Here is a 26,622-nt window from a genome sequence, read left to right as displayed (position 1 = left end):
TAAAATCCACCAGGGAGGAAAAGAGCTTTAGAAAGCACTAGAATTGCTAGCAAGAGCAAGATTTGTAATTTCCTTTTGTTATAAATACCAAATATATCTGGGTTTATACTGTATGTTAAATAACATTTCTGTGTTAGTGAGAGATTGAACTTTAATAGAAAAATATTATCTAAACAGAAGGGCACTTGTGTGAAACTTGCAGGTATCTGATATTTAGGAGGATAATCTCTAATGAGCCTCTCTGAATTTCAACCCTGTGATTCTCTCTGTGGAAGAAATATTTGCATTGTTCTATTGCTAGAGTCTGATACTCATTTTCTATCCAACTAACAGCTCTTCTTTCTTTGAAACTGCCTTGAATAATTACAGCCCAAATCCTGCCCTGGTTTTACATAAGTGGAAAATCCAAGTCATCAGATAGCAGTGAATTTTCTTCAGGTTGGACTTAAAAAAAAGGTTTTTTATTTATTAGATGCAGTTATGGCACTGAAATAAATGGTTGGTGCAGTTACACAATATCTCACCTTCAAAATTTAATCATCTTCAAATGCCATTTATTTTTCATACGTTCCTTCTCTTGTAATATGATTCATTAAATATCCTCCTTTTTTTTTTTCCCCTGCTGTTTGTACATCTATTTTGGTTGTAGGTTTCAGGCATTTAATTCCACTCTGACTTCAAGTGTGGTGTAGTCGACATAAAAGTATTTTTAAATAATGTTCAGATTATTTAAACTGTTTAAGTGTAAGAGTTTGAATTTGGAGATCTATTCTGCTGTAACTCACTTTTTACAGATTTATCCTGGAATTTTCTTTGAAGGGGCTTTCTTTACTTTTCAACAATATTTGTATTTTCAGTATCCTCCCATTTACAACACTTGTAATTTAGAAAATTCTCTTGGTGACAGGAGCTCTTCCAACATCCAGCACAATTTTTTTTTTCAACAGGTGAAAAGCTGTAGGTTCCCCTACAGCTCAGCTTCCCTTCCCTCAGCAAAGGAAGGATATTGATGGAAAAACTCAGCAGAAAGTGAATGTTGCTTTACTCTCCTGAGGTTGATGGTAGCTGGGAACAAGGCAATTCCCATTCCTTCTGCTGGTGGGCAAACTGGGGTCCAAAATCTGCCTCCAGAAGCAGCTCAGCCATCCAAAGCTGAGGCTCTGTAGTTTTGTCTTTTTTTCCAGCTTCAGGGTGTGAATTGGGAACTCGTGAAGAGAAAGGTGAAGGATTTTTCTGTAGTTTTGTGTCTTCTTTCCTGCTTCAGTGTGAATTTGGAACTCGTGAGGAGCAAGGTGAATGATTTTTTAAGGATTCCTGGAAGCTGTCAGGCAATCTGTGCAGATGAGAATATTCTCTTTCCCTCTGTATGTTTGCAGCTGAACTTGGGCTGAATTTGGGATTGGAAGCATACCCAAGGCAGCCCATGAGCTCCTGGCATAGACAGACAGTTCAGAGCATCTCCATGATGAGTTGTCTTCCTTGTACACATGCAATAACTTCTGATTCAATTAGGACTAGCAGGATTCTACATTAGCCTGTCTGTTAAAATCCATGCAGTATGCTATAAAAATGTCATTAGTTTGGTAATATCAATTTAACAAGTTTTAGCTCATTAACCTTGACACCAGCAGTGCTGGGGAGAGGAACCTCTTGATATTGTTGCTCTCAGCACATACCAGGGAGCTCTGAATATCATGGAATTGGTGGCTCTTCCCTGGATCATCACTTACAGTTTGTGTTTGCTCTTTGTTGCAAATACCATACTAAGCCACAAATTACAGATCAACTTTATAGGTTCAGGTAGCATTTTTTCCATTAGGAACTTTCTGTGGTTTTTAGTCCCTTTAACAGAACTGCCAGATATTTCCTGTTGTTCAATTTTGAGATGTGTATCATTGCAACACCTGTTTTAAAAAGCTTACCTGAAGTGTGGCAGATTCATGTTTGTGATAATATTTTAGTTAGCTAAGTAAGATACTAATTGCAGTTGAATTGAGGTATCAGTTACCTTTGTAACAGTATTATTCTTTTAGCTTTAGAAATCTTATAAAAATTCTACTGGTACCATAATAAAATATGAAGATGAGCAGAGTACAAATAAGTAGGAAAAAGGAAAAATTAAAGCTATTGTATACTTACCTTTATACTCAACTTGGATGTGGCTGAGTTTCAGAAGAGGCAGAGCAGACGATGTGCAGCTGTCATCACAGAGGCATTTGAGATGAGATTGTCTAAAAAAAACCCAATTTATTTTCTTAAGAACAACTTAATTCCTTGCACTCATCTTGAGTCTGTCACATTTTATGGTTTGGGGATGAAATTTTGATGTCAGGAGAATTAGCACCCACCTCTGAGGAAGGGCTGTGTGTAATAGAGGAAAAAGAAGAGGGACTTTGACAAATGCATTAATGTGGAAGTGGGAAAACAAAGCAAGATGAAGGTGAAAGACAAGGTTCCATTTTCAGCTGCTTGGCCTGTTCATGCCAGTGTAAATTTTTTCATGTGTTTGTTCCTGTTTTATTATTTATTCCTTTACTTTGTTTTCAACTATGTTGAAAATTCTCATCGCAAAATAAGTCCATAGAATTATTTTTTTTATCTTTTAAGATATTTAACATTTTTATTCCTAAATTTACCCAAATCCTTTTTATGTACAGGAGCTTTGTCTTTTTCTAAGTTACATTTATAAAGTCATCTGTAATGGACAATTATTTTTTTGATTAGATCGTTGAAGACCATATTGATGCAGGAGAAAGTGCAATTCTTGAACTCTTTCATCTAAGACCTAATTCAGTGAGAATCTGTATCTGAAAGCAGAAAATTCACATGTGCTGGGTAGTTAGGCAGACGTGTCTGTAAGCTAAACTGCCTCTGTAAATATTAGTTTTCTTTCTAAAAGGGATCTTATTTTATTTGGTATTTATGAAAAACTATGTTAGAAACCTGGTGACACACAGCGTGGCTTTTCTTCTGGCAAATATTTATTTTTTAAGTTTCAATTACACTCTGTATGTGCACTTTTTTAGATGTATGAACATATCTCAACATATTTGAAGGAAGAACTCCAAATGAGACTGCAGGTTTCTGCTTTCTCATTTGGCTTTTGTGGTCTGACCATGTTCACTTTGGATTTAAATACCTGTGAAAGCATTCAAGCTTGATTGAATACATCTTAGAACTAATATATTGCTACCTTTCTTATCATATTTATGAGTAAAAATCTTATTACTTGTATGATGCTCTGTAGAGTAAAACATGTATTGTTGACATTTCCCTCAAGCTTTTTGGACCAGTATTTTTAACAGCCACCACAATTCAAAAAGGAGATCCAGCTGAAAAACATGCGGGGGTAGACTTTAAAGAACCTTCATTTCAGGGGGATGGGGCTCTGGGCTTGTGGTTTGGAAAATTACAGGGATAGAAAACATTTGCACAATGAGACTCCAACTATCCCCATCAGAGATGTGCTGGGTTGTGCTGGGAGCAGTGAGAGGGAGGCAGAAGCCTTCATCCCTTTGGGCAAACCCCCAGTGCTCTATCATCCCACTGCCAAACCTAGAGCTGTGTTTCCAAAGGGCAGACTTTTTTTTTTTTTTTTCCCTTTTTTTTTTTTTTTTTTTTTTTCTTTCCTTTTTTTAATTTTTTTTCCCCTTTTTTTTGTCTGCCTAGAATCTCAGAAGTGAAAACCCTATCTCCAAGCTAAAGAGCTTTGGGAAGAGTGTATTTGTCATTATGTTTAATTTGCACATACCTCACCAAAGAAAAGGCCAGGGGAGCCAGGCCGAGAACACAGCTGTACAGGCAGCTCAACTAATTGCCTCTCCATCCTCAACCTCATTTATCTTCATTTCTTCCCAATTATACCAAATTATCAATAGTCTCTGTTGCATCAGAGTCTTAATCCCCTTTATTCAGGCTGCATTAGATAGTGGCAGATGAATTCTTGGAGGGAGTCAGGGTAAACAGCCATGAAATGCCACCTCTGGCAGATGGCATTGCTCACAAGAAATGTGACAAAACATTTGGAATTTGTTACCAGGCATTGGTATGAGAAGGCAAGCTGTCAATATTTTTTTAAATGATAATCAAGGTGGTGCATACTTACACCACAAGCAGAAATGAATCCTGGCCAAAACCTTAAGCTTAGTTAAGTTCAGCTTGGCACTGTGCTGTTGCATTTTGTTGCTGGAGCCTTTCTCTTTTTCTTCTTAAGAAATATTTTCACTTTATCTGGTATCAATACTAACCCTTTATTACTGGTTTTCTAATGGTAGTTGCAATTTATGATTTTGTATACCTCAAAGTATATTAACTTGAAGACCTAGAATATCCCTTACACAATTTAGGATGTGTGTTCTCTAATAGATAGTGTGGCACTCTTCATCTTTTCTAGGGGGGTTGATCCTGCTCCATCAAGAGGTTAATGCAGAGCTCCCAGGGATACTCAGTGAGGAAATTGTGCTAGAGATGAGGTCAGAGCACCTAATGGCTCAGTTTGCTGAAAGATATTCTGAAAGTCAAAGCTGGGCTGAATGTCTGAGATGTCCAAGTGCTGTGGTCCCTATATATTCATCTACTACTGGGGACAAAAATGGAAGAGATTTTTGAAGGAAATAACAAGTTGGCTGCTCATGCAGTTCAGGATTTGTTTGCATTGTTATTTTTAGGCTGACATTAAATGTAACAAGGTGGATTTCATTGTTGACCTTTGATGTGAATTGGATTCCTGCACGGGCCCTGCAGGTTTTGGCAGCGTTCTGCATTTTTTGGAAGTCAGTGATAAGTTGGTGCAAGGAATCAAATGCCAGATTTAAAAATGGTGAATCTTCAGAGTTAGTATATGCCTTGCCAGTGTTCCTCTCACTGACAGAACTTATTGGAACTGTGCAAGTGTCTGCACTTACTGACCCTTCATGGCAAATGGGGCTTGGGGCAGTAAATCTCACTGGAGAGCTGCTGGGGTTGTTCAGCTTCAGTGTGAAAGGAGGTTGAGCATCCCTTTTGCAGCCTCTTGTTCCCTGGTAAACTCTCAGGGGTCACTGAGCTCTGTAGATGCTGGCAGGGGTTTGGAAAATTGTCCAAGTGTGTATCTGAGTTGCATACACTCTGTTTCATTCCTTCAAGCCACATTTTATACTACAGACTTCTTTAATATGAGGGATTTTTGAAAATATTATAATGACAGAACTCAGTTATGTCACTAAAAATTAACTTGGGAGATTGCAATCTGTAATTTGAAGAGTTATTTCAAAGAAATAGCAACTGCTAAATTGAATGTTCACACCATAGCATACCTGTCTGCTGGAGATGTCAAAATGTTCTCAAAGCCTCTCAAAATCAGACTACATGATCTGGCTGCTTACAGACACAGCTGAATTCTACAGATCATGGACCTCAGTGATTCTTTCAGTGAATTCTTAAATATAGGCAAACATTAAGCAATTAAAAAATAAAATGGATCAAAGAACTCTTGGTTTGGGGTGGGTGGAAGTGTCAGGGATTGGCACCTCTGGGATCTGAATCTTGATTCCTCACTTGCTGGCTGTGGTTGTTGGTTTAGAAGGATGGATGTTTTATCCCTTCTGGCAGCCAGCCTACAAACTGTGTTCAAGATCTGAAAGTTAAGCTGTTTTATTTCTGGCTTCTGCATCATCAACAGTAATAAGAGCAGAACAGACCAAAATTTTGACCTTATTTCTTTCTGTGAAATCCATGTTTGCCTGAAGACAGACTTTGGTCCTGCAGCAGAAAATGGGTTGTTGTAGGGGTTTTTTTTGGTGGTGGTGGTGGTCCTAAACCAGAAGATATTTCATGTTCTAGTACAGTATTGTTATATTTGCATAGGTAAATAAATAGTGATACAGTCACACATTTATTTCTAAGAATGTTTGCAGTAAGCATTTTCAGTGCAGAAGGGAGCAGATGAGTTGTGCAGGAGTTGAACCATAATCCTGTGCTTACATTTCAAAATTATATTGAACAATTAAAGGTTGTCCTCTCTTTGGAGTTCACCAACATCATGTCTGTGGATATACTGATCTGTGCAGATTTTTTTAAGCCTTCTTTTGTCAAAAGCACACTCTGGAAGCTGTAGGGGTCTCTGTGACCCAACTCTCTAATAAGAATGCCAAGGACATACAAGCTCAAACTTGGCTGAGGTTCCTACAACAGTACCTGGAGTGTCAGAGATCATTTATCAGCTCTTAGGAAAGGGATGGCATCTGCTTTCACATTGACATAGATCCAGAAGAAAGCTTAGGTTTTGAATCGAAATTCCTTAATTCCAAGAATAATACAACAGATTTTATAGAAGAAACTGAATTAGAGATTTGTTAGTTATTAATTACAACAAGATGTCAGAGGAAACTTTTCATCCAGTGCATGGCCAAGCTGGGGACCTCCTGCCTTACAGGATATTGGAGATGCAAAACATTGGTATCTGCTTAATTTAATGGAAGAAAAAAGATCTACTGAAGGTTAGCAAATTCAAGGAAAAAATACCTCTGTTTCAGGAAGTTCCAAATACGTAAGTTGTTGGAGAGTATTCTAGAAAATGGTCACTATGGAGTTTTCTCTGTATTCAGCTTTTTACAAAATAAAGATTTTGGTTCCTTGTTGGTGATATCAGGCAAGGTGGACTGTAGCTGTTTGTATGAAGTTGTTCTGGGAGCTGTTATTTCTTTAGTTATATTGTTCTCCTGAAGTATCATAACTAATTTCCATTTAGGAAGCCACAGAGATCTACCTTTTGATCTGAAGATTACAGGCTTTTCCCCACCCCTTTCAGTATCCCCTGGTTAACTGGCAGGTCAAGGTAGCTGACAATAAGGAGATTTATCTGGTGGTCTGCTTAGCACTGATCATCAGTCATAATTAGGGAACTTTAGAACACATTTGTATTTATCACCTTATTTCTTTTTCCTTGTACATTTTAAAGGAAGCAATTTACTTGTGAGGAATAGCTAGATACCTAGATAAATGTTATGTCTCTGCTTCTATTTCCTATAAAAGTATCTTGGAATTACCAGTTCTTAATTAAATTGGCATGAAATATTCTGATATATTCCCAGTTATCTTTGGTATCCTGTTTGCTGTGAAATAAACTTTGATTTTGCTGTCATTAAGAGTTTTCGAAAAGTTTAGAAATTATATTCAGATTTCAGATGCCTTCTTATTGTATAATTATCAACAGATTACTTCACCTAAGTTGTGACAGACATATTTTTTAAGTATGACTGACTGATGGACAGATTGGGAATTGCTGAATTAATGGGCACATTTCAAAGCTTTGGCAGGGCTAAGCAGTAATTACATCTGCTGAACCACTTGATAAGTTTTTGGAAGTAGCCCAGTAAAGCCATCACTGGATTTCTTGAGTTTTAATATCTTGCCCTGCACACTTTTCTGGCTTTCTTGTAGGGCACAATCCAGAAGTTGCTAGAGCTGAATGCACACAGCTAAACAAACCAAGGCATTAAAGCTTTTGACTGTATTGCAGATCCTCCATTTAGGTTTGTAGATGGGTGTCACACTTTCAGGGACTGATTCACAATCTCCTTTCCCTTTTAAAGTAAAAAAAAAAAAAAAATATTTGGAGGAAATAAGGGATGAGAGAAGGTGGGTCCATGCGTGCCTGGTCATCATCTACTGCCAATATGAGGGACAGAATTTGGGGTTAAATGAGTTGTAATCCTGACCCAGAACAGCTGTATATTTTTCTGACAGGAAAGTGACAGCTGACTAGGAATATGTCCTGGAGGGAATCTTCCTATCCTTACTGGAGAGAGTCCAGTATAACAACAATTTGTTTTATTTTCTACCTAATCTCTTCCTGAGATGTTCAAATGGTGATTCCATGAGCAGAGTTGATAGAGTTGAAGGCTGGAAGGTCTTCAGCAGGGGATATTCTGTGTAGGCCAAAAAAAATTACTATTTCCTACAATATTGAACTGTGAGTAGTATATTGGTAAGAACCAAATAGTCTGACACACCTGATATCACTGGGGGCAGGAATGCTGGCAAAGAGGCTCTTGTTCGTTTAGGGCTACTGGATAGCCAATAAATTTAAAAGGTGTGTGCTGGACAGTTATAGAAGAAGTTAGAGGTGATAAATACTATAAAATGATCAGTGCTGGAATAGCAATACACAATACTTTTTTTTTAATTTATTTTTTTGCAACTGATGTTATGCTTAATATCCCCAGCAACATGAAAAATGTGTTTAAAAATAATTTTAGAACAAAATTGGACAGTGAAGATGGTATTGCTTTTAACAATTTGAGTGCAATTTTTCAGAAATGTATCACAACAAAAAATAAAATGACAGACATAGATTGAAACAGTGTGGTTCTTCAATTCAAAGGTACCTCTGACTGAATGGATTTCATTTAGCTAGACCCGACAGTTTTATGGCTGCTAAAATGAATTTGAAACCAAATGAAAAGAAACTGTCACCAAATTGAACTTTGATTACTTTCTGGAGATCTTTCAATACCTAAAAACAAGACACTAATTTAATCTTCACAAGTATATCTTCACCTAAAGAAAAAAAAAAACGTCCTCTAGTTTTTGTTTGGAAGAACACAAATGCACAGCAAGGTTTGCTGCTGGAAAACATTTAGCTTTAAGAGTTATCTTACAAAATCAGTGAAATCAAAGATGGGTGAGAAGCAGTGTAAAGCATTTCCTTCCACTAAACAAAATGCAGTTTAAGCAGGGCAGTTGGTCCCAGCCCTGAGTGAATGCCCCAACAGTGGCTCTGGGGCTTTTAGAAGTCATTTAGAAGTTATTGTCATTTAGGAGTGAAAGGGCTGAGGTTTGTTACATCAGTTTTGCTGAGTTGAACAGAAGTGGAAGAAGTCAGAGACTGAGAAGTTCTCTCTAATAATCTGCTGAGACCAGTAAATACCATGCTTGGATTTAAAGGTACATCAGAAATAACTCCTCTCCCCAAACCCATGTGGTGTCCATGAAACAGGTGCTAGAGTTGTGTATCCAGTGCAGATAACTGAAATTTTGGTGTTTCCCCTCCATGTTGTGCATCCAGCTGCAGATCTGGCAGCAGATCCACAGCCCCCAGGGTTCTGCATGTCTGGGTTTGGGTGCTGGGAGCAGCTCACCCCTTTTTTTCCCTGTCTCTGCCCATGCACTCAGCAGTTTCTCAGGCTGGTGTCCAGCTCATCTTCCAGCCTTTTTCTTCCCGCTTTGGTGTGGATATATCTGAAGCAAACCACAGAGTCTGTGCTTGCTCCTGACAAGCATCAAGAGTTGGGAAGATGAAGATTCTTGTCTGTCTTGCCCTTTTTTAATGCTGAGTACAATCTGTTCTGGGACAAGATCGACTAGAATGCAAACAAGATAAGGAAAAATTACCTTTTTGTCCTTTAGTTTTATCTCTTGGAGAGAAGGTCATGTGGGTAGTGGGTAATAGCATTAAACATAAGGCTTTTGGTAAAGCTTTATGTATTGGCATTTTTGACAAATCAACAGACTTCTGAGTACTCTAATAATATTCCTATGACACTTAAGAATCCAGTTATGATATTTTAAAATTAAATATTCTTTCCTGTTCAAACTAAATAAAAAACTCTATTTACTTCACTTACAAGAGGTAAAGGAAGTTCCATTGCTGTTTTCTGTTGGTTTATTTTCCTCACAGTGTTGTCTGTTTGGTTTCTTCTTTCATATGTTTTTTTGCCAATTTCTTTGATATATACACAAAAGAATTTACTTGAAATCCATCTCTCTATATGCAGTAGTATGGGTCACGTAAAATTTTTTATCTTGGAATGAGAGCTTTCAGTAGCTTAGAATGGACAAGAATTATTATTTTTTTTTTTCCTAATGTAAATTTCTTTAAAGACCAAACCTTTTAATATAAGACCAAAAAATTTACCCCCATAAATATGTTTATCTGTGGTGCATCTTGTGATTTGTATCATTAAGTTTTAGTTTGACATCTAAGCTCATTATACCAAAGAAAGGATTTTGAGTCCAAGCAAGATATCTTTGCCTTATTGATGACACCTGCTTGGACAAAAATGACAATTAACAGAAATCTCCTGAAAAATTGGGGCTAAACCTAAATTTGTAGCATAAGGAGGGCTTATTTTTTTAGAGGTTTTCCCTTCTGATTGTTATGGTAAGAAATAATTCGAAAATGTGTATTGTTATATATATATATAGATAGATAGATGTATGTATGTCAAATATGTATTTGCTGATACAACATGGTGGAGAGTGTTACTAAGAAAATGTGTAGGATCCAAAAAATACTCTTTGTAAAAGTTGCAAAGACAGTAGAAGGACTGAGTATATTACCACAAGTTTGTGTCTTACATATTTGGTTTACAGTGTGAATGGATTTCTGGTAATTTATTTTATTTTTTTTTCATACTGAATGTTAATAGATACTGCAGGGAATGATGCAGGTTTTCTTTTAAAAGGAATAATTTTTTAGTTGTGCAATGGGACTGTGGGTAGAATGGGAAGTGTCTGTGGGACAGGGCACAGGAATAGGGTTTTGGTCCTGACTTCCAGTTTTCCCATGAGTTACCAGGTGACACAGAGAAAGTTGCTTCATAATTCTGCACCTCAGCTTTCCCCCTCGTCACTCGGAGACTATAAAACACTTCACAAATGAGCAGTTGTAGAAAAGAAGTCGTTTTAGTTACTATTTTCCTTTTAAGAGCCTTGCTGCTATATGCAGAGTGTGTGCAGTGCAGATGAAGTGATGAAGCTGTTATCTGTGGGGTGTACTGCAGACTACAGGATACATTTCATGTAAGATACACTTTTATTACACTTCATAGCTCAGCAGTATTTTTTTTCCCCTTTCTGTAAGGAGAAGAGATAGGGAATATAAGAACAGAGGAGTGGGCTGTAGAGATAAGTGTATTGCAATTTATTCTTGTGTTGCTGGCACTGAATACTGGAGCAGATTTACAAGAGGAATTTGCAGAGACAAAAAGTTATTATTGTCCCCATCTGTAAGGAAAACTGGTCCTGTGATTTGGACTTTAGGATATAATTTAAATTCAGTTTCATGTTCCATTGCAGGTTTCCTGTATTTCCTTAAGAAAGTCACTTGGTTGCAGAGTATTCCAAAAGAGGAATTGTCCTGTAACAGCTGGAAAGTTGCTGGGACACTGACACTGCAGCTTCAGGGCCATGGAAAGGTGGTGGATAGAGGCATCAGGCTTTGGAAACACAAGAGAAACTTCCAGAAATAAGTCCATGAGCTAAGAGTTTGGACAATCAGGGCCTGGGTTTGGAAGTACTGGAGGAAAAACAAATGGATGGAGGGAGGCTTTTTGGTGCAGGTTTTTTTTTGTTGTTTTCTTTTTTCATTCAAAAGTCTCTGAAAAACTGTCTTCTGCACAGTTTTTGTGGCCACTGTCCAGATAGATGAAGTTACATCTACAAAATCTATTTCCAAGAAAAAAAAAACAGCTAAGGTACATATCATGTGTGTTTTTGAGGAAGAATAAAGTGCAAATAAAAAATTTACTGGGAAAGCCTCTAGAGAAAAAAAAAGCTCACTTGGTAAAATCAAATGCTGAGCATTTCCTCAGCAAATGATTTTTAAATTAGACATTTAACTTGAGAAATAGTTTAGCAGATAATACCAGCTCTGTTTCACAGTAGTCAAAATGAACAAGTTCTGTCCTAAGTACCAGTCCAGTGTTATTTGAGAAGCTGATACAGAGTATATTGAATAACCGAGATGCTGACACAGCCCTAACTGTAGCAGCTCTTCTAATTACAGCACTATGCCATGTTACATTATAGCACATGGCATAATTTAGTGTATCTTTCTTTGTCAATGTATTACTCATCATTTTACAAATTGCAGATCTTTTATAGGAAGGTATTTCATTCTTAGACATAGTGCTAAAATGATGGAGTGATTTCCTTTTTTCTCATTGATCTTTCAAACTTTTTCATTTAACTGTATTAATCATGTTTATCAGCTAAGTGTTGTCATATAGAATGGAATTTTTCTGTTACTTTCTTATTCAATTACAATGTGCTTTGTTTGCTGCCTCTCTCTGCTGAGTCACAGCAATCTATTTACTTATTCTAATTGAACTTCTTGTTCATAAATTCAGAGCAATGTCAATACTGCAGTTACTCATTTTAATAACAATCTATACTCTAATTGAAATTGTGGGGCATACCCAAGAAGGGAGGGGCTTAAAATACCTTTCTACTGTAGAATCGTTCAGTTTAGCTTTTTTAGGGAGGTTTGTTTTGTGGGCCAGGTGTATTGCAGAATTCACTGACCCTCTCCTCAGATGCTGCTCCAGATCAAACCTGAGTGTTTAGTTTGCTTGGCTGTGCTTTTGTTGGAGATGGAAATTCCTGTGTATAATAGATCTGGTGACTCTTCAAATTCCTGCCTCTTGTGATTTCCAAGCCCACCCTAACTCCTGCCTTGTTTAACTGAGCAAAAGGATGAGATTCACTGAGGGCACCCCCAGGATTAAACCCAGCAGTGAAGGAAAAGATATTGAAGCTCAAAGATAAGAGGGCAGCAGGATGAATTGTAACTTCTTCAGGCATGAATTTGAGCTAGAAATTTAGTAAGCCTTGGAGGAGAGAGCAGCAAACCTACTTTCTGAATAGAATAACAGTGAGAGACCTGAGGGAACTGGTTGTAGTGTCTGGTGGGGACTGAGTGGCCCAACTGAGACAGCAGGAGATGGGGATTGAGTGGTTCAGAAGTTCCCTTTCTGCCTTTTTAGGCAGCCTGATGGGTGACATTATCCTGAACCACTTCTCCTGTTTCCAGCAACCAAGGGTTGGACTGGATGATCTTGGAGGTCTCTTCCAACCTAAATGTTCTGTGATTGTGGGGACAAATGTTAGGGAGGTGGGTGATGCTGAGAATATCTCGTAATTTTTGCCTGATGCATACCTACTAATTTTTATTTTTTTAAAATCAGGTGTAGGTTTCAAGTCCTCTGTGCTAGGTCCTTAGCCTGTGGCTAAAAGTCTTAGCTTGTTGCTAACCAACTGAAATGTCTTTTCTAGAAAAGTAGATACCATTTATGGTTTGCTTGTATCCTGTTTTGTAGGTGGGAGTGAATCCTCCTGGGATAAAGAGAAGCTTCAGTCTCCCATTACAACAGGATCTCAGCACAGCATTGCTCATCCCACCCTGTCAGGGCAGTCAAGCCTTGGAAGTGCTCACCCACTCAGTCCTCTCCAGCAGAATCACCTGCTCACCAACAGTATGTACTGGGCTCTTAGGGGACAAAAACCCTTCATGGAGCCCTGCCCAAGCTCCTGGAGATGGGGGAGATGGATGGGGAACACAGGAGGAACAGGAGACTCATCCCTGCCCCTGCCTACTGTATTTGGGCATCATGGCCAAGCCACCCTCTCTGAATAGTCACCCACTGCTGGCTGAGGGACTGGCAGTCATTAATTGGCATATTTGTGGCTTGGGTTAAAGGGAAAAATAACCAAAAAGTTGTTTAAAACTTTTGCTCTATTTTGCTATTATATACATATATAATGTATATATTATAATATATAGTATTTTGCTGTAATATTTTTGCCATCTAACCATCAGATTAAAATTTTGGAGCCAGAAGAAATGCAAGTTGAGAGCAAGCAGAAGCAATCCCTCTGCCTTGTTTTGGCTTGTAACTGCCAGGTCATCCATTGAACCCAGCTGACCAAAGCAACTGGAATAAAATGAAAGTTTGGATTTGAAACTTAAAGCTCCCTTCAAACCCATGTCTTTTCCTACCCTGAGGAAGAAGGCAAATAATTTCCCTTCATATTTGCACCCAAAAAGGGAAGGAAGGAAAAGTTATTCCATTGAAGATGTTCAGGATTAATATTTTAAAAATTAGTGAGGAGCTAAGTTAATTTTTGTTACTTGTTTCGGCTCTTCATCATCAAAGTTTTGGAAGTTGATTTTTTGGTGTTAGTTTTAATGGATGAATTTCTGTCTCCTTACACAATTTTAGTAGCAGATAATTTCTTGCTACCTATGTAAGGCCCCAGACCTGAGCAAATCAAAGCTACAAAGCTACTCCTACAATATGGTTCTGCTTTCTTTGTGGGAAGGAAAGGACCTGAGCTTTTTGGGTTGTAGATAAGGGTCAGTAGATAAGAATCAACAGATCAGAAGACTTAAATTCACTGTAACTTATCCTTTAATTTTATATTCCTGCATAATTCAATACCTGTGAGTACTTTACATACAGGGATAGTCTGTTCTTTGCTGTTAAAGAAAACTTTAAAAGATATTTTCCAGTAGATTTTTGTAGTAGGCAAATGCCTATAGGCTATTAAAGGTTTTATTGAATGTCAGACATTATGCCCAAAGATTTGCAAGTGTAGGATATATTTTCTTCATAGCCCTCTGAAATGTTTGACGGATTGTGTCTTAAAACTGGTGATGTGCTGTTAAATCCTGTTTGTGGTTTGCATTTAGTTTGCATGTCAATTGGACTTTAAGTAGACATACAACTCAGGAGGGCCAGATGGTGTCTGGGAGTTTTGGAACTCTAAAGGGTCTGAGGAAAGATTATTGGGCTGTTAAGGGAGATGTGCAGGGGAACAAAGGCTGCTGGATGTAGGCACCAAAGGGGATTGTTAGTGTGGTTTGAAGGGAAGGGAGATGTTTGTGGGCTTTGCTTATTACCTATCATAATTAATATTGGCGTGGCTCATCATACAAAATCTGCAGTGAATCAGAAGACATCAGAGTTGTTGAGCATCACATACTCAAGTTAAACAGGGGAGGGGGTGGGAGCTCAGCATATACACAGAGCTGCCTTCCCTGGTGGGCTCAGTGGTGCTTTTGTATTGCTTTAGGCAAATTGAATTTAAATAACTTAAGCTGGATCAGTCAGTGGTGTTTTTTTAACGTGGGTTCTGTCCTACACCAAAATGGTGACTGCCCTTCTTATTTAAAGTAGTGAAGGAAGAGCCAGAAATTTAAAAACTCTGAGAAATAATTAAGGAGAATAGCATATGGTTATGACTAACTATATGATTATGTTCTTTACTGGTTGTACCTTATTTTTTTTCTTGAGTTTTTCTAATCTAAAATTGATTTTAAAAAAAACCCAATGTGTTTTCTGGCAGAAGGAGTCCTGGATTTTGTGAAAAAATAATTTTGGATGCTCAAAGGCAGCTATCTCCAAGTGGTCTAGCTAAAGACCTCTTAAATGCAAAAAAACTTCAAACAATATTTTTTTTCAGTGAGTTGGTGTATTGCTCTTGCTTGCCACTGTAGTCATTACTAAAAACAACAAGTAATACTCATGCCAAAATAGATATTGAAATACGAGACTCCAGTTCATGCTGTAGCAGTAGAATCACCTTTTTGGCAGTGTCAGGATCTGCAAATTGGTCCAAATGAAGTTTTCACCTTCTTAAATTGCTTTATGTTCATAGAAGACAATTTAATATGATTCTTTTTCTGAATTAAAACCTCTGTTACTAATTTTAACCTCTCAAATACATGTTCTGGTCACAGACCAGAGGTAATTCAGTGCAGCCCACAGCTTCCTGCATTCTAGAAACAGCTTTAATATAAAAATCTAATCTCAGATTGCTGTTTATGTGTGCTAGCAATAGAGGACTTGCTAGGAATATAACGTCAGATCAAACTATTTATAAATATTCCTATGATATATTGGAAAAGCATGCAGATCTGCATGTTTTGTATTCCTCTTTATTTTTCTTAATGAAGAGTTCACTGAACTTACACGCTGCTGTGTGTTCATTTTGCTGATGTTGCTTTCCTTTACAGCTCTAAGTGTCTTTCCCTAACACCAACCTTTCCAGGAATACAAAGAGTCACTCCTTACGTAGCATCAAACTTGTTGACACATCACAATACTGAGTCTGAGTGTTCCAGTTGAACGTAGGCTGTAAGAATCTAAGTTGTTGGACTCTAAACTAAGGGACTGAGAGGGATAACCTGCCCGTGCTCTCTTGCAGGGATAGACCTGCCCTTTATGATGATGCCCCATCCTCTGCTTCCCGTCAGCCTACCTCCCGCCTCGGTTGCCATGGCCATGAACCAGATGAACCACCTCAACACCATTGCCAACATGGCAGCAGCAGCCCAGATGCACAGCCCACTTTCCAGGGCAGGGGCCTCTGTTATAAAGGTAAGAGTCAGCTACAAGACTTGGGGGGAAAAAAAAAAAAATTATCTTTTTGAGGCTACTGAAACACTTATGGTGACTTACGTCCAATGGTAGGACAAGGGGCATGGGGTACAAGCTTGAGTATAAGAGGTGCCACATAAAGAAAAACTTTCAGTACTCTAAGGGTGACAGAGCACTGGAACAGGTTGCCCAAGGAGGTTGTGGAGACATTCAGAACCCACCTGGACACGTTCCTGTGTGACCTTCTGTAGGTGACCCTGCTCTGGCAGGGGGTTGGACTTACCGATCTTTTGAGGTCCCTTCCAACCCCTAAGGTTTGGGGGTTTGGAAGGATGATTTCTGTGATTCCTAAGGGAGAACTAAGAGGAAAAGAGCTTACACTGCCTGTGGCACACCTGGTCTGCAGTTCCTGGTAGTGCTTCAGGTTGAGGAAATACCCAGGAGTGCAGTCAAGAAGTGAAGATGCTCTGCTCTAGCTACAAAACTGTAATGTAATTAAAAACAGATATTAACATTGTAGGGGCTGAGGGAATAAGCAGGGCTGCATCTATTAAAGCTCAAAAACTGTTCTAAAATGTTGTTTAAAGTCAAACTGAATGTTAAAAGAAAATGCTGTAGGACATAACAGGAGCTCTGGTGGGTTGCAATTCTAGAAGAGGTTAATAGCAGAGAAAATCCAAAGTACCTCAGTTAAGTCTCTAGTAGCCACACTTAGATTTCCTTCTGGCTGGATAAAATCGTGTTTATACTTCTAAAGGGCTTCTGATGCTCTCTTCCAAGAGGGTTGTTAAGAAATTGTAATGCCTATGTTGAGAGCTGAAGTCCTGCCACACACATGGAGACAAATAATTTTCAAATGGAGAAAGATAAAGAATCAATGCGTGTGGAGGATGGGGACCTGTTTAGGGCTAAGATCCATAGGAACTTCTTATTGTCAGTGGTTCAGTAGTTGTTGATTGGGCAGGGGAGACTTGATACATCTGTCCAACTCTCCATTAGTTAATGCAGGTCACTGAATGGTTAGAAATTAAATGAGGTTCCATTTGTTTCTCAGTAACCTCTTCCTTAACTGTCAAGAGACCCCTTGAAAAACCATAACTTTAGTCCAGCAGTGACATATTTGCAGAAGTATGTATACTGCATGAGCTTTGATTATATTTTAAATGCTCTTGGTATGTCAAAATGAAGATTAAGTATGTATTTGTAAACAAGGCTGGGTCTTTGTAATATAAACTCCAGGTTTGGTACACTCTTAGCTTTAAAGATGCTCTTTAGCAGGCCCTTGCTGTTGCTAGTTACTCATTTACAGCTATTTTTTTCCCCAACACCTGCACTAGAAGATACACAGTATCTCCCCAGGTCTCACCAGCACTCTGGTGAGAATTATTTCCTCTCCATGATGTAGAGGAAAATACCCCAGTAGGTGATGTGACAGAGGCAAAGTGTACATCCAGTGCTGTGGTACTCTCACCTGTCAAGTGCTGCTGCATCTTTCTCTCATTTATTCTGAGTGCTGAAACTGTAGATGAATTTTATTACAGACAGTGTGAGGCTCCTTTTGTCCCTTCCTTCCCTTAATCAGCTGGCTCTGAATGGTGATAAGATTAAATCCTGGTACAAAGTGTAACATGTAAAAGAAAAGCCTTGCTGCTGTTATCAGTCAGCAGTGTTACTTGCATTATATGACATTATTTAAGTGCATTTAATAAGTACAAAAAATGACTGGTTTTAGATAGACTCCCGTTCTGGCTTCATGACATTGCTTAAAATGGAAGGGATGAATTGAATATATTGAATGTGTATCTATTTCCATATTCTGATGACTAAAATACCACTTGGCCTGTTTTCTATAGGTGTGAGAATCAGCTGCTTTATAAAGGTTTTGAATGAAGTCATTATGCTTTTTATACCACATTTGCCATTTAGGAATAAGCTGTTCTACCAAGATATGCATGATCAGCAAAGTTAACATTTAGTGCTCCAGAAAGAAATGTCATAACTATGAAACTTGATTTCTTCCTGACAAGAACACTATAAATTAGCAGGCTCAGTGGCCAGGCTTGCAAAACCTTCTTAGCCATCTATAATCTGAACTGATGTGATTACAGCAGCACCCTCTTGCAGGGCTGTGGTTCTGACGGTGCCCCTGCCATCAATCCAGACTTGCAGGGATTTACTGCTCCATTTGAAACCTGGCTCAGATGGTTCTGAAGAATCTTGCAGAACTCAGGGTGCCACAAGGCAAAACCAAAATTTGGCAGTAACACCTCTCTCTCTTCTCACTCTTGCATCTACTTTCCTGCTGGGTTTTTTTTTTTTTTCTCGAGCCATTCTTCAGCTGGATGAATTCTGAGGTCCTGGCCAGTGTTTTGCCAGGCTGGAGCAGTCCTGGGGTGGAACTTAGCTGAAGAACACTTGAGTTATGATGTAGTGGATACATGTAGTAGTTTGCTGTCATCCAGTGACTTTGCTCCTGTAGCTTAGAAAAAGCTGCTAATGATGATACTTCCAGATCTTCAGCAGCAGAGTTGTGATCAGCCCTTTACAGAAAAGAGAAATTATTTTTTTGCTGAAGTTTACAGAACAACTCAGCACCAGAGAGTTAAGATTCTTATTTTTCAGTGGACCTCTAATGACTATGACTTAATATGCATTCAGAGCATGTTAGACATAAAGGAGTTGCTAAGATGTATCCTGAGAACACAAATTGAAGAGCAAGCTTGAAAGCACAAGTCTGAACAGATTATTTAAATGAAATTGGGTCTGAAGGAGTTCAGGACCTCACAGCACATAATGTGAATGGCAAATACATGAAGAAGTGTCAAAGCAAAGATGTCAATAGCTCTGTTCTTTGACACTGCTTTTGAACCTCAGATCATATTCTCATATTCAGAGATCAGAACAAATCTCTGTCCATAGAATGAGCCCTCAAGCTCTGGATCCTCAAGTTTTTGTCTTTCGATAAAGGCATCAGGAATGTTAAGACAGTGTCATCAAATCTAAAGCCTCAGTTCATACAGATGAAGCCAGAAGGGGCTTAAATGACTGAAAAAAATTAATGTATTACCTTACACACGTGCAGCCAAAAGGTGTTGGAGGAGTTTGGTGTTAGGAAGGGATAAGGAAGTGTGGGAGTGCCAGGTTTCTGAAGCTGTAACTCTAGGAGTCTGGATGTGCTCTGGAAGGCCACTCTTCCACTTGTCCAGTTTGGAGGGCTTGAAATTGTGGGAACTAAATCCAGGACCTTAAGCCCCTCTCTTTTGTATTACGTATCAGAATGGTACTGAGAGTGATGAGGCACTTACCAGAGAGGTAAGAGGCTCTATTACTCTTTTCTCCCAGATTTTCCATGCTGCTTTTATTCACCCCACATATTTTGCACTTTTCTTGCTCACGTCTTATCCTTCCTCCTCCATCTCTCTTCCTTCTCCCTGTTCTCTCTCCCTTTCCTTCTGGCTCTGTAACAACCTCTTGTGAGTCACAGAGGGATGTGCTTCTCCTAAGTGGGAGGATTTCTGCAAATTGGTTTCCTGATGTCCATTTGTCTTCTAGCATTATTCCCTCATGCTTGCTTTGTCCCTAGTTTTCTCTTACTCTTTTTTTCTCTTATTCTTTTCTTATCCTGGTCCCAGTTAATAATGAATGCCCCCCCCTTTTTTTTTTTTTTTTTTTTTAATGCAGCTGGAAAACCCAGGGAAAATAAGTTAAAATGCAATAGAAATCTTTTCTTAAAAAGAAAAAAAAGTCCCCCAAATCCACTCACTCTCCTCCTCATCTCCTACCCCCCAAAAAAGGAGAAGTGTTTTAGGTGAAATTAGATGTTTTCTTTTGGTAGGAAAACTGAAATCTTGTCTTCCACATCAACTCCACAGGATTTCTGTCTGAATATTTTGGTCTGCTGACAAACAGAACAAAGCAGGATTTGTAGTGTGATCCTAGGCATGCAGTAGAAATTTGGAGTCTTTTTTTTGCTTTGTGTTCATCTCTTGATCTTATGGAATTGTTGAAGCATTTGTAAAGGATGTATATGACATGATTTTAAATTCCCTAAAGAGAATACAGATGGGCTGTGTAATTATTGCTGAGAGGTGCTATTTTCTGTGTGCTGTAAAACTCACATTCATAATATTTACCTGACAGCCAGAAAAATGTGGCCATCTCAGAATACTCTGAAACAATTCTTCTCAGTATAAAAACATTTATTGTTGCAGAATTTATAACATTTCATATCTCTCAGTGCATTCAATTCATTCTGAATTGTTTTCAGAATATTACAAGATTTAGAAAAGAGAACTTCCATAAAATTTATGTTATTTTTCCCATTATTAGGTTTATTCTTCCCTGGTTTATGGCATGTGATCATTGCTGGCAGCTTATTGCTGGAATAGGTACTGGAATGTGGTGGGGGAGTGACATGAGACAGAGGAGTTGGGAGTTTACTTCTCAGGCTGATTTTTGTGGCTGTATCTGTAGCAAAGGAGAAGTGTGTGTGCAGGGTTTTTTATCTTTTTGTTCATGGATACAGAAACTACTCTGCTGGGAGATGTTCAAGTCCTACAAGTTGCATTAAATACCCTGCTCATCTTCCCCTCTCTGAAGGCATCTCTCTCCTTGCAGTGCCAAGAATCCCCTGCTTGTTAACACCAACACTCAACCTAGTTGATAGGTAAAAAAATAAGCAATGAATACTTCCTTTAAACTTGCTAATAGAAAAAATACAAGAAGCAGGTACATTTTTATTTTATTTTTTATTTCAGAGCTTCAAGGGAATTTTGTTTAGTGAAGCTCATACTGGCTTTTAGTTCTGGCTCAGGACTGGCTTAGTCATTGGCATTTTGTGCTTAAAAACTCGTAAAATAATTTAGATATAGCATCATCATCACTCCTGGCAGTGCCTTTTATTCAGTAGCAGCAAAATTCATAAGAGGGGTACAAGTAGAAAATTTCCACTGCAAGATCCTTTCTGATTTTGGTCAACATTTGACTTCCAAATTCAAAGTAAAATGTAAAGGTAAAATGTTAATATGCTGGTGAAGGCTGCCATAGCTTTCCCTGTGCCTGCTAATTGAAGAAGTGGTGAAGGAGGAAGCTCTTGTTTGGCTGTTTCCCAACACCATGGGATTAGCTGGGGGTTTCTGTTTGGCTGAGCAGCTGGCACTTAATGAATTGATAGGAAGTAGTCACAAGGTAATGGAATTAGCAAGTGAACATCTGGTATTAAAAATCAGTAAATGCAGAAGAGTTTTGATGATTTCTTAAATTTGGTGAGAAAATAATTGGCAGTTGACTACAACTGAAACAACTCTATGTCCACAGTGAAAAAAAAATAAAATTGGATTTTAAATGGCAAGGTACATATTATAAGTGAATGACTTGCTGATACACTGCAAAAGATGAATGGGATCCAGCTGGCTTTCAGACATACAGATCCTATCTTAGTTTTTAGACCAGCTGTTTACCTTGTTCATCTCTCATTCTTAGAGCAATTGCAGATACTATGAGGAGCTCAGAAAACCAAAAAGTCATCTGTACTCTTTGCATGTGCCCATACCCAGACTGAGGTGATGAAAAATATAAACCCAGCCACTGTTGTCTTGCCCAGAAATAGTAACTTGAACCATCCTGTTTCTTGTCAGCCATTTCAGATTTAGCACAGCTCCTGCTTATTGTGGCAAGATCATTCTTTTCCTTTGAAAAGGCTGAATGCAAACTATGGATTGCTGCTCTCAATAATGCATTAGTTAAGGGCAGGATATTTTAGAACCGTATTAAAAATACACTTGTTATTAGAATTTTAATATTAGTATCAACTAAGATTAATTGGAAAGGAATATGTGTTTGTTACCTAAAAAATAATACAAAAAAAAAAAAAAAATAAATTAGCAGTTCATTCCTTTGCTAACTGAAATTGTGTTGACTTCTCTTCTTATTCTCTCTGGAATTCAGCCAGGAGGTAGGAGCAGCCTCCACTGACATTGGGGTGGTTTTAGATAGGAGGTGCAACCAGTCTCCTGGCTCCACAAACCCCTCCAGAGAAAGGGGACTCTGGTTTCTGGAATTTTTTTTTTTAACTGGTTACTTCTTTTTGAGAATCTGAATGGTGATTTAGCAAGCCCTGGGAGATCAAGGTGTGATACAATAAACATTCCAATGGGGAGTTTGTGTGCCAGTTCATGTTGGAAATTTTATTCAGCCAGAGCCTACAAACTCTGTTTTTCCAACATAGTCATCAGCTCTGAACCTTTCTTACTATAGCTCAGAACTCCAGTCTGTACCTAAAGACAGCAGAATTCCCTTTTTTTCCATCCTCTCTTTTCATTAGTGAGGTCAGATGAATTCCAGCTCTCACTGCAGAACCCTGTAGAGCACAGAAGCAGCACCTCAATCAAATATGAAATATCAGGACAAGTGTCTGAATAAAATCTCCAGGACTCAGACAAACTTCCAAAACCTGCTTATCAGCAGTGAAATGCCATTAAATCCTCTAGGAACTCATTAATAGATTAACATTTGGAAGAGTAATTACAGCTAGACTAGAACTAAGAATAAAGAAAAATAAAGGAGAATCCAGCAGCATCATTTCTCTAAACTCTTGACACAAAATGAAGATCAATACTATAAAAATATCAGAGCTAAGGAATTAAGGTCAAGATGATTATGTCAAAAATAGGTAAGCTGTTCATATATATTTCAAAGGAAACTACTGTGGATGCAGCTGTTAGGTGGTGTTTGATATTATTTGTGTGGGATAGAAAAGGGATATTGAGGTGAAATCAAGGATGAATCTGGAAATTGGATGAGTTGATGACTTAGTGCTGTTAACCTAAATCACAACTAAAATTAACAATGTCAAACATCGTAGCTACAGTTCCTGAGCCAAAGCAAGACACTGATCTTTAGTGAGACAAAAATATATTACCCTTCAAAAGGATTAAATACTGCAAAAGTCTTTTTTGAGGATTTATGTTACAGCTCTGTAAAGGGAAGAGAAAAGGTACCATAAAGTGGATGCTACAGTTAGATGAATAGGTGAGATCTTGAGAAATGTTTTCATTTTTCCAAAAATTCTCACAATCTTTAAATTATATATAGATATAATTTATTGCAATATAATCTGAAGGAGGCACCTTGCAATGCATGTATGGAATGGGAGGAGCTACAAATGGAAAAAAGACTTTATTTAGGAAAAAAAAAAAAGACTTTATTTAGAAATGCTTCTCTAATGCTTGCTCTGAATGTTCCTCCTGTAGAACCAGGCTGCACAGCAGTGGGAGCTGAGCTATTCTCAAGAGGAAAAAAAGAGAAACTAAATGAAAAGTAACAAGGTTTTAAAATACATAGATGGCAACTAAAATGAAGTCATCAATGTATTAAAAATGTTAAGGTTTTAGGTTTGCAATTTTCCTCTTTAAATGGCCTTATTGATTTGTTACAAATACTGTTAACCCTGTGTTTGGAAAATGGTGAGGACATTATCACTTGTGTTCTCATTTGTAATAAAATAGATTAACTTGCTGTGAAATTTTAACTAGGCTGAGCCACAACAGTAGCTACCTAATGAACCAGAGCACATTGCTGGTAAGTAGCTAAATAGATGCATACTGATTACAGGACTGAAAAATGGATCTGTTTACTTGCAAAAAAAGTCTGTTCATGGCATTATTCATTATAGTAGGAGAAATTCAGCATTACGTTTCCCCACAAACATTTAGAAATAGATGATTTCTCAATCCATATGCAGCCTTACATGATGATGCTCTGTTCTCATTTGTAATACATATGATGGAGAGAAAAATGCAACTCCTGTGTTGCTTACAACAAAGTGGATCATGCCTGTATATTTAAATGTCTGTAACTGGTAAGGTGTTAGATGACATAATCAACTCATTCTCTGAGAAAGTGATTCACTGTGTGATTAAGAATGACATTATTATTTGACACTTTTATTTCTGCCTGAACATTTCAAACCCAGACCCCGAGTCTGAAGGAAAATTACTTGAAGCAGAGATTATTTTATAGCAAGAGACAATGGGAAATGCAGAAGCTTGAATACTTTGCTTTTCCAAATCATCAGCTTCTGAATTACTCAGATAACTCCCATTTAAGATGACATATATGGCTGTTTGTGTGATATCTAAGTGTTAATTCAGAGTCATATTTGTTCATGGGTTCTTTTGCAGAAGAGTTGGCATGTCCTCTCCTTGGCTATTCATTTTCATGGTTGCAATAGACAATGAAATTTACTTAAACTATGTACTCTTCCATAAAAGTAATCATTTCAAAATGATATCTTAATTGTAAATTGAGTACTCTGTGGTAAAAAGAGAGGAAATAGTGCCAAAGAGGACTGTTAAAACTGAAATCCTGGGAAATAAAATTACAGTAAGAGCTGTACTCAGTTAGCAGTAACCTATTTGGAAACTATTATTATTTACACAGAGGTGAAAGACACAGAATTGATAAGCTCAGGACTGAATGTAGATGATTCATCATTTATTTAGGAGAATAATTCTTGGGATAAGAATGAGACTTCTTTTAAAATGAACTTAAGCAACCCACAGAGTAAGTCACAGCTTTCTTTAACTCTTCTGCTCATCTTAGCAACCTCCCAAACCACTCTTCTGGAGACTAAGAAAGCAAAGGGGACTTTAAGATCAGTGACTTTGATATTTTTTACCCCCAGAGTATGAAAATTTCTTTCTTTTAAGCCATTCAGTTTTCAAAATTTAAAGACCTTGTGACTCAACATAACCAGATTAATTTCTGTTAAAACTTTAAAAACATTAATTGTTACTCAAAAAAAAAAATGCAATTAAAAGTTTGCCTTTTAAGATTTCTTAGTTATTCTATGTTCATCCAATAACAGATCATTAGTGAAAATAGATTCCTTGAGGATTAGCAGCTATGTAATAGATACACATCTGTTACCTGATTTTGAGGCTCAGTTATTTAAGGTGCAATAACTCTCATAATAAAAACACATTCAGTGCCATGTTTTGAGCTGGTGTGACTGAAATAGGCAAATGCCACTCCTTGTGATTAGGAGGATCCAATCTCACATTCCCTGTGCACCATTTCCCCAAAAATATCTTTAAATATGAAGATGAGTGTGGTTTAGAGAGATGGTTTTAATGGATAAGAGAATATTCTTAAAATGTCATTTTGCTGCCAGAGTTATTGAGTTCCCCCATAAGTTAGGAACAGGAGGTGTTAGTTAGCTCTTTGTCATAGAAAAACAAATGGAATCCACCATCCTCTTCCTAAAGCTCTATTATTAATTTAGGATACTGTCTAGCAAAAACTGCATTAGAAGTTCAGCTGCAACCAAGTTGTATTTCTAGAAGCACATGGTGAATTGTTCCCAAATAGCCAGGCTGCATGCTCCTAATGAACAATCTTTGAGAACAGAAAAATTGCCAAGTTCTTTTGAGACAGCTTTCTCAGATTACACTGTAATTATGATTTTTAATGAGATGGAGGTAAGAGGATCTCCCTCTTTAAAAAAAACACAAAAAAACCACCTGTGTTCTGAGTTACCAGAGGGAAGAGGTAATGGCCAGGGATGAGGGGGCTGCCAAAGATGCCATTTTCTGGAATTCTTTAAATTCAGGTGTTTCCTTGTTAGTGACTTTCTGTTGGAGCTCCACTCTCAAGGACTTGAGATAGAGGATTTAAAACACAGAAGGGATTTTAAGAAAAGAATATCTAGAATATCTCAGGCTGTGAACTGTCCTTTTTAGAAGATTCTCGTTTCTTGTTGGACTTTTGGGCAGGAATGAAGAGTACTGGAATTTTGATTACATTTAAAAAAACAAACAAAAAAAACCATGTGGAATCACTGGGTTGGAAGGGATCTCAAGGGGCTGTGTAATTTCTTGCCTTCCTCAAGACAGGATGAACTATTACTTACTCCATGCTTGTCTAATCTGTTCCTAAAGATTTTTACTGATGAAAACTCCACAGCATCTTCAGGCAATCTGCAAGTATGGATCACAGACCTGCAGATTTCATTTTGTTGAATTTTTACAATTTTCTTCTCCTTTTATCCTCCTTACCTACACTACTATGTATATTTAAATTGAAGGTTAATATCAAAGTTTTGTGTACAGATGTACCCATAAGAATTTTCAGGCACATTCTTACTTTCATGAACCAGTGGTTAATGTTTCATGCACAAGTGAGGTTCTTACCATTGCCACAGATTTTAAAATTTGTCTGAGCAGTACCCTGGGATGATTGATGTGATTTATTCAGATACAGATTCCAGTAAGTTCACAATGTTTCCATTTTCTGACTGTTTTAAGTCCAAATCTGAGCTGTTACTTTGAAATGTGATTCGAATATGTCAATTTTATTGCCTGCAGATGAAAATTAGTTTGTGAAAACCACATGAGTAAACAATCTTTATGTGTAGAAAGATTAGAAAAAGGTTAATAAGAAAAAAAAAGAGGTGGCAAATGCTATGCCATGGCACAAAGGT

At 37.8% G+C, this 26,622-nt stretch overlaps 1 protein-coding gene across 1 annotated transcript in view; it reads left to right on the top strand.

Annotated features, from left to right (window-relative positions):
* The window catches only part of DACH2 (dachshund family transcription factor 2), a 260,460-nt gene that overhangs the window by 182,403 nt on the left and 51,435 nt on the right, over positions 1 to 26,622 (top strand). The window contains exons 5-6 of the mRNA XM_030449038.1: positions 13,080 to 13,235; positions 15,970 to 16,142. Of these exons, the coding sequence (XP_030304898.1) occupies positions 13,080 to 13,235; positions 15,970 to 16,142 (329 nt within the window). The remainder of the gene's footprint in view (positions 1 to 13,079; positions 13,236 to 15,969; positions 16,143 to 26,622) is intronic.

Source organism: Calypte anna, chromosome 4 (assembly GCF_003957555.1).
Source record: "Calypte anna isolate BGI_N300 chromosome 4, bCalAnn1_v1.p, whole genome shotgun sequence".
NCBI lineage: Eukaryota > Metazoa > Chordata > Aves > Apodiformes > Trochilidae > Calypte > Calypte anna.
Note: the sequence above shows the minus strand (reverse complement) of the source record. Positions and strands in the feature narration are given on the sequence as shown.